This window comes from Acanthochromis polyacanthus, chromosome 6 (assembly GCF_021347895.1).
Source record: "Acanthochromis polyacanthus isolate Apoly-LR-REF ecotype Palm Island chromosome 6, KAUST_Apoly_ChrSc, whole genome shotgun sequence".
Lineage (NCBI taxonomy): Eukaryota > Metazoa > Chordata > Actinopteri > Pomacentridae > Acanthochromis > Acanthochromis polyacanthus.
The window spans coordinates 38,723,196-38,732,173 of record NC_067118.1 but is presented as its reverse complement, the minus strand read 5'-3'; the positions used below and the strand labels follow the sequence as shown (position 1 = coordinate 38,732,173).

Genomic DNA, 8,978 nt, shown 5'->3' with positions numbered 1-8,978 from the left:
AAATCCCCAAATGCAGAACATGTTCATCAACTTTCCTTTTATTGGGGACTTTACACTGAAAAAACTGAACCGACCCTCACTTTCTAAACACCCTGCTTGTGACGCACTTCTTGGGCTAAATCATACATCAGGAACCCGCCCTGTGACTGAATTAGTAACCTCATAATACAGCATCGCAGTGTAAGCCCTCCAGCACGCAGGGCGGGAACGTCACCGTCCTGAAGAAAAGGCCCACTGACCTCCACCCATCAACCCAACCAGCCTGATGTGTTGAATCCTGCAGCAGCGTGTTTGCTGCACCATCACAGCCCGTCATCGAAAAATCCTCCAACATGGCTGTTCTTTTTTAGATCATTTCATGTAAATCGTATGCAATGTTGCGCATTATGCAACCCGAGACCCACATTTAGCTCATGTTCTCTGTGAGACCCCACTCAGTGGCCCTGAGCAGTGACAGTTGCTTGATTTAGCAGGAACCACACCACCTGGGATTTAACCGTCTTAGCTCTAAGAAGTTTACAAGACCTTAATGCCTCCCTCCCTGCTTTGTCCATGTGACTGACACTAAAGTCAAGAGTCCAGCAGGTGGGAAATGCAGTATGAAGTCCAACACCACACATTTATTTAAACACAGTCCTCCTGGAGTTTGCTCCACAGTTGCAGAGTCAGAGGAATGTGTATTTTATCAGTTTGCACTCACCGTAAAGTGTTTATTATGTGTACATTCCTGTGAATCTGTTTATTGACTCCAAATAAAATGAATTCAAAGTAGAAAGTCAGTGGGCGTTAATTACTCTCACTATCTATGCCACTGTGTTTATTTTCTCTATTTCTTTACATCATTCACTATTGCTCTCGTTAGGCTAATTGGATTGACTGGCCAATCAGGAAGAGGCAGCCTCCTAAGTCAGGACTTAAGCACAAGGAATTAAAGGGTGGATCTTTGCTGGCCAGAGCTGCTGAATTGATTTGATCCTTGTGAGGTCCCCATCTAATCAAACAAGGCCAGGAAGGCTCAAGCACCTCCCTCCCAATCCCCTTCCGCTCAGAAATCGCCTTTCAGCACGATTAGTGCAGTACCCAGATTCTCTGCTGCTGCTCACAGAGAACCGTCAAAATTTCTATCATCGAGGATCTTGAGGCTTTGGAGGAAGAAAGCATGGGTGCAGGAGCAAGCGCCGAGGACAAAAAGTCCAAGGAATTGGAAAAACAACTCCAAGAGGATGCTGATAAGGAATCTAAGACGGTCAAGCTATTATTGCTTGGTAAGTGAATTCTTCTGGTTTCACTAAGTTTATGTCTCAGACTGCAGGCGTTGCAGGAAGATGAGACCTGCAGGTTTTACCTTCAAAATGCTCAGCACAAACTCACTTTAAGCTTTGTGATTTCTGACAGAACAAATCTTTTCTGTGGAGGTTCAGATCTGCACTGATTTCATAATGAGCTGACAGTCAAAAGTCACTGATAGTAAAAATGCACAGAAAAAATGAAAAACTGCTCATTTTAACAAGTCTAGATCAGTTTTAATGCTGCCTGAAGAATGAGCAAGTGGTTCAGGATGAAAGTTATTTTTTGCTCCTATTAATTACTAAACTATAGAATGACATCAGGTAAACAGGTGTCTCACTGGGTTTATTGACTTCTTTTCTGCGTATTTACCTCAATCTTGGATGGGAGCCATTTGAAGGTGGTGTTAAACTGCTCTGCAAATCTGTTTACTTTCTTAGATGTGGCATGCTCAGTGGATTTACAGGCTGTGCACATGATTTATTTGTGGATTTAAACCTTACATTTGTGTTTACTAGTAAGATATAAAGGCTGCTGAAAGTGATGCATGACTGAGAGTTAAGCTGCAAAGAAAGATCAGAGAGAGAAGAAGTTGGCAGGTTGAGCATTTAACCCACATATCTGAGATGAAGCTCAATAAAAGACAAATAATTAGCAAACACTTCGAGGAGACATTTACATTATAGAGCATTAAAAGAAGAATCGTTTACATAACTAGAAAGCAGAGTGAAAACTAAACCTTAGCAATGCATTTCATATTTATGTAGTCCTCATGCAGGGATAAATAAATGCTGCACAGATCTGAGCTTATTCACTTAGCAGTTGTGTTTTTAGCATCAGGGTGAGTTTTTCCAAACAATTTACAGAAGCTGCTAAAAAGCTGCAAGCATGAAAACAATGTTAAATAATTTTAAGACATTCAGTTTCTTCTCATATTGAATTTGAAACAGCTCACAGCAAAATTTCTCAACTTTACCGACAAAATTAAGAAATGACTTTTCAGTTCTAATGGAAGGACGTTGGTGCTTAAAAGATCACAGCCTGTGGTCTAAACGAATCACCGCCCAGCGGTGATACGGCAATCCGATTAGCTAAACTGGTTTAGCACAGATCCACTTGCTAAGGTCTTTGTTGACCTTTCACTTGCACATAATTTATATAATGTGTTTGGTTCATCATAACGTTAAAGCTTCTCTCATGGTATCATGCGGTGTGATTGAGGTGAAAACCTAAGATGAACTGCTGTAAACAAAGAAAATAATTTTGCAAAGATTCACATAAATTACTTGATTATTGCTGATTTTATGCAAATTTCGATTACATGACTGCAGTGCTGTATATTTTTTTCCTGCATAAATGCTCTTACTATTCACTGCTAAACCTAAAAGTGCTATTAAGTGCACCTCATGAATGTTTTCTATGTGATCCGTGCCTGAAATACAGTTCAGAGGCTTAATATTCACCGTCATTAGAGAAGCAGCTTCTGTAAGTGAGAACAGAATCAGAGAAAAATAAGAAGAGAGCCCTCTGGTGGACTCTGAGGAACATTGTGAAAAGAATTAGAGAATGCAGAGGCCGCAAAACTCCGCAGGAGGAAGTGAACTGAATGTTTACATGCTGCTTTATGCCTGGACAATCTTTGAATATTTAGACTACATGAAGGTAAAATCTGCAAAGACATCCCATTCAACAAAGTGCAGCACAGAAGCCTGAATGTAGTCACTCAGCGGGAACTTCAAAACTGTAATAATTCAATATAAATCTGCATACAAATGAAATCAGCTCCAAAGAAGCACAGAAATACCGACCCTGAATGTTCCCTTAGACATTAACTGATATGGATAGAGGAATATTTTCTTTCCGTTTGCATGTTGCAAACAACAAGATGCTTTGGCTTGAAGAATTTGCACCATTGCCATCTATAAAACATTTTCATATATTTGCATTTTATTCATTTATCTGTCTGCACCATCTCATGCAGGATGAATAGTTCACGTCACTGCAAGGCCGAAGGTTAAATTTGCAAATGAGCATGAGGTGAAACAAAGACTCACAGTTGAAATGAAGACGGTACACATTACATTTTTCCATTCCTGACAGTGTCCCAGTTCTGCACCTTTACCATCTCATCATTAATTAGCAAAAAACAAGCTCGTTATTGTCTTACTAATGACAGCGAGAAGCCAATGTTCCCTCCCTGAGATGAGCCCTCCTGAGTGAAGGCTTGAGGCAGTAAGTCGGTGGACGGAGCTTAATGTGGCCGCAGTGAAAGCAGGACAGCCAGCTTTGGTGACTCTGTGATGCGATAAACTCCTTCTGGCCGGAGTTAGCTCACAGCGCTGCAGAGAGCCTGATCTCCTCACAGGCTTTTCTTCAGCCGCTGCATCCAATTCTGTCGCTTAAACTGTGCAAACATGCGCAACTCGCATCGCGTTTGCATGCACGAAGATGTTCCTGTTTGTGTTCATTCACAGTCGCGGTTTGTTCCGATAACACACTGATGCCTCTGTGTTTTTATGGCGTGCAAAATGTACCAAAAAATGTTGAAGATTAATGGAAGAAGCGTTTTCATAGCTCAGCAACAGCAACAAAATATCTAAGAGCTTCGTTGTCATATTCTAAGAAGGTTATCTTCTGCCGCTGGAGCCTTTGGCAACTTTTGTGTCTCTTAAAGCATCACAAGGTTCTACATGAAACTAAAAACCAGACATTTATGATCACTGTAAATCACAGAGCTGCCATAACTGACGATAAAGACATTAAAATCGACAGCTTATCATGTTTTCCAGCACCTAAACTACTGTCAACTGCTGTTTTATTGAGTGTAAATGTAGTATTTATATTTAGTGTAATCGTATTTTGGCAGTTTGATCCTCGTCTTTGCTTGCATGTAGTTTAATTTGGCCTGACATGTTGAAATAACACTCAGCTCATACATCTGAACACATAGACATGTTTAGAGACGAATTATGATGTTTGTCTTTGGACCTTTCTTGCCAAGACCAACTGTAATTGACTTTTTTTCCCCCTTTGAAATAAAAGCAGATTCAAACTATTCAAATAGACAGACAGAAATCTGGGTCAACAGAAAAGAATACTCTCTTTTTGGTGGGATTGCTCCTTTAAAGCATCATCAAAGCACATTCTTTGGCTTTTTATGACTTAAACTATGTGTGTTCGACAGAGACAAAATCCCAGAAGTTCTGGTTTTAGCGCTAACCTTTGCCTTCTCTTCCAGGTGCTGGTGAGTCAGGGAAGAGCACCATTGTAAAACAAATGAAGTAAGTATTAAAATAAGTAATGAAAACAGTTTGTATGTCCTCCACATAGGACCAGTCACAGCACAGAGGTTTTTTTTTTCTCATTGGTCAGGCCTGCAGCATTTGGGCCAAAGCCCCTCCATGTCTGTCATTTTCACTGCAGCGAAGCTCTTTAAAAAAGGTCAACAGGGCAAACATCCGCTTACCGATGTGTCAGCACTTGTTTTGTGCAGTTAGTTAAACTCTGGCAGGAAGAGCAGAGTGGAGGCAGAAACACTCCACAGGGTGGCACTGTGGCCACTGAACCACCTGGATAGCCACACTGTAGTAATATACATATCGGAACTAAATACAAACAAGTAATCATATCTCCAGTAATGTCTCAGCTACATCCTATAAATTGTGTTTTTTTAAATTATCCACCAGCTCAGCGAGACTAACATAGTAACGTTTCCCCTCCACTCTTCTACTCCTCAGGATTCTGCATCAAGGAGGTTACACGAAAGAGGAGCAAATGGAGTTTAGAGCGGTCATCTACGGCAACATCCTGCAGTCTGCTCTGGCTATCATCAGAGGCATGGAGATGCTTGGCATTGATTTCGGCGCACCCTCTGCACAGGTCTCACGTTGCACTCAAAAGACGAACACCAGACACGATTACCTTACTCAGTTCACCGTCACTGACATGAAACCATACTATAAATAGTGCTGCGCCGGCACTGATGGATCTTTGTTCTTGTGTTCGTGAAACCACAGGAGGATGCACAGAAGCTGCAGAACTTGTCAGACTCCATTGAAGAAGGCACGATGCCCGCTGAGCTGGCTGAGGTCATCCAGAAGCTGTGGAAGGACTCTGGTGTGCAGGCCGGCTTCGAGAGAGCTGCTGAGTACCAGCTCAACGACTCGGCTGGATAGTGAGTCCATGTCTTCTCCTGCAGCTGATAGACGACTAGTGGGTTTGCATGTAAAGCTTAAAAGGGTTTGAGATGTGAAGGCTGACTGTTGTGCTGTGTGTTCAACAGCTACCTCGGAGAAATGGACAGAATCTGCAAGCCAGAGTACCTCCCCACTGAGCAGGATGTGCTGCGATCTCGAGTCAAAACAACTGGTATCATTGAAGAACAGTTCTCCTGCAAAGAGTTGCACTTCAGGTGAGTGACAGGAACTGACCAAACCTCTCTGAGCACTCTTGTATCTGAACTCTTACTGACATTGTTTGTGACTCTCTGCGGTGAACAGGATGTTCGACGTGGGCGGCCAGAGGTCAGAGAGAAAGAAGTGGATCCATTGTTTCGAGGGTGTGACCTGCATCATCTTCTGCGGAGCCCTCAGTGCATACGACATGGTGCTGGTAGAGGATGACGAAGTGGTGAGTTAGGACCCAAACTGTCATCAAGAAGCATTAAAACTAAAAACTTGGCAGCGAGTAACTCTCAGCATTTGTTTTCAGAACCGCATGCACGAGTCCCTCCATCTATTCAACAGTATCTGCAACCACAGATTCTTTGCGCTGACCTCCATCGTGCTTTTCCTCAACAAGAAGGATCTGTTTGAGGAGAAGATCAAGAAAGTCCATCTGAGTATCTGCTTCCCAGATTATGATGGTAAGAAAAGGTGTTGAAATGCTTCAGAGTTCTACCCGCCGCACGTAGAACCGAGCAAAAGGCCAGAAACATGTTGAGAGTAAAACAATGACAGCATGAGTGTTCCTTTAATTAAACTACATGATCCAAGCTTTTGAAAGAACAATAAACTTAACCCTCCTGTCGTCTTCATTTCCAGGCAACAAAAAGTATTATTTCCTTGTCTGAAAAAAATCCAAAAATTCATCAAAAAATTCCACAAATTTCAGAAAATTTGCAAAACCTTCAGGAAAAAAATTCCAATAATTCCTTAAAAGTTTTATTTTTTTTTTAAAAATCCCCCAAATTTGACAAGAAAATTCTTGTAAATATTTTCAAAAAATCCTTAAAATATCTAAAGTGATTACATATATATCAGTTAAACTTCTATTTTCTTCTTTTTTTTGTGAATATTCTTAAGAAACATTTTTAACATTTCTTTTTTCCACCACAAAATGTTCAAAGATTTCCCAAAAATGTTGAAAACGTGGACATCAGAAGTTTCACTGAGAATTTTTTTTCCTCCACATTTTCAAACTAAAACGGGTCAATTTTGAGTCGCAGGACGACACAAGGGTTAAATAACAGACAGAGTAGTGTAAGACTTTTTAAACTAAAACTCTCTCGTGAATTCGCTCCAATCTTCTCGCCCTCCGTCTCTCGTAGGCCCCAACACGTACGATGACGCCAGCAACTACATCAAGACGCAGTTCTTGGACCTGAACATGAAGAAGGGCGTGAAAGAAATCTACTCCCACCTGACCTGTGCCACGGACACAAAGAACGTCGAGATTGTGTTCAACGCTGTGACAGACATCATCATCAAAGAGAACCTTAAAGATTGCGGTCTTTTCTAAGCAGCTCTGGAGTGAAACGAGGTGAGAACCGCGTTGATACGGAGTGACGGGGTCCAGATGACGAGGCAGACCCCCGCCAATTCAATTTAACCCTCACGCAGCAAATCATATCTGGCCGTCCGGTGTTGCCAAGCAACAACATCTGGCCGTAACATGAGTGAACACAAACTCAAACGGCACAGTTTAGACCTTTCGGGACTGCTGAGGATGAGGAAGATGATGAGATGTATGAAGTAATCCCTGAAATGATTTGAGATTGAAATCAGCTCCTTCTAAAGATTTCACTCATTTAGACAAACATAAAAGCCATGCATGTTTCAAAAAGTTTACTGTAAGATTTTATGCATAATTTAAGGATTATTTAAACATTTTTGACTTATGTCTCGCTTCCTCTACTTTGCAGAAGTTCCTGTCCTACCTTAACCCCTCACATACATCGGCATCAACTAAGAAGCGCACTGATGGAGCACAGACGATCCTCAGATTGCTGTGTTCATGCCACCGCTTTCATGCCAAGCCCTGGTCCTTGACTGCTCCTCACCATCTCCACCAGAACATCCCTGCAACACGGCGCACGTCCAGCTGCGCTCAGACAACACTCGAGTCACCGCATCAACATTGTGGACATACGGCTTTCTGCAAGATTCTTCAGTTTTTTTTCTAGAACTTCAGTATTGTATATTCTCACGCCCACAGCTGCTGGTTTGAAGGTACGAAGATGAAAACAGCTGCTCATTCGATCCTCATCGCTTCCATTCGACGACTGCGTTGTGAGTTATATTTACTATTAAAAGCCAAGTTCTGTAAAATAAATTTAAAAATAAAAAAGCAAAATCCGGGGAAAATATTAACATTTTGAATAGCAACATTGCTACCTTGTTTTTGTTTTGAGTAGTCACTGTGGTCTTGATATTTAAACTGTAAAAAGTTGCTGAGAAAATATCATCCCAGTGCTTGCAGTGTATCCAGATTACAAACCAAATTGTACATGTATCTAATCTAAATAGTGGTAATGTGTTCAATTCACTTAACATTTTGTTGTGAGGAATAAATGTCAGAACATGGAACAGGGTAGAGAAACTTTGTACATAAGAGTAGATAATTCATTATATTTTGAAAGATAAAACTATATGGAATTATTTGAGAGAGGGAAACACTAGAGGGTTGATGCTTTATTATGAAAAGGGAATGAAAATCTACTGAGTTTGTCCTTTCTTATGAAATGTAGAGGCATGAAATAAAGATGCATTAACTTCACTCGCGTATCCGTGTCTTTGCTGTGATGCATATTGATTTCGGGGAAGAGGAGAGTCGGCACCGATGGACTTCCTCGAGCTGGTGGAGACAAAGCCGCTGTTACAAGTTCCCTGTTCTGTCTGAGGGGAAATGGCTGCGTGGGGGAAGTCCATTAACAGTAAACCTACTGAGAGAGCAAAACAAATCAGGTCGGGAATTATTATTATATGAAAGATTCTGTGAGATTGTGCAGGAGGTTGATTCATGACATTTGATGGTGAGTAAGGGTGAAACCAGCAGCACAACAGTGTCTGAAGGAACCATATGACTGAATATGATGGAGGCAAACAGCTTCATTAAGATTTTAAGGTTGAAACCAGAAGTTTACTGTATGAAAAGACACATGACCTTTCTTTTCCTCAATGACATTAAATCCATTACTTTCTTCAAAGTCAGTTTATATGCACTAAGAATGCTATGCTTTCAGACTATTTGGGAAGGCCCATGGTGATGATGTCATGGCTTTGAAAGATTTTTTGCAATTTTATATAGATCCACCTGTCTTCTTGTGAAATTTCTGACAATAGAAAAATATAGGATATTGCCGAACGTATCCTGTAAGCTAAATGTGTTAAAAAAAAACACCAGGATTCAGGCAAGAATCCGTCCCTGTGTGCCGTCATGATGGATTACAGTTTATATTGTGGCTGTACTCT

At 41.1% G+C, this 8,978-nt stretch overlaps 1 protein-coding gene across 1 annotated transcript; it reads left to right on the top strand.

The window, feature by feature from the left end:
- Positions 1-975: 975 nt before the first annotated feature.
- Positions 976-8,283, top strand: gnat2 (guanine nucleotide binding protein (G protein), alpha transducing activity polypeptide 2). The gene is made up of 9 exons (XM_022205346.2): positions 976-1,265; positions 4,526-4,568; positions 5,025-5,166; positions 5,304-5,461; positions 5,570-5,698; positions 5,787-5,916; positions 5,998-6,151; positions 6,836-7,047; positions 7,430-8,283. Exons 1-8 carry the CDS (start codon positions 1,160-1,162, stop codon positions 7,024-7,026), a joined length of 1,053 nt encoding a protein of 350 aa, XP_022061038.1. The 5' UTR covers positions 976-1,159; the 3' UTR covers positions 7,027-7,047; positions 7,430-8,283.
- Positions 8,284-8,978: the final 695 nt, after the last annotated feature.

Coding starts and splice junctions, on each gene's coding strand:
- gnat2 (XM_022205346.2), top strand. CDS start 1,160: ATGGGTGCAGGAGCAAGCGCCGAGGACAAAAAGTCCAAGGAATTGGAA. Junction 4,569..5,024: donor ACCATTGTAAAACAAATGAA/GTAAGTATTAAA, acceptor TCTACTCCTCAG/GATTCTGCATCAAGGAGGTT. Junction 5,167..5,303: donor TCGGCGCACCCTCTGCACAG/GTCTCACGTTGC, acceptor GTGAAACCACAG/GAGGATGCACAGAAGCTGCA.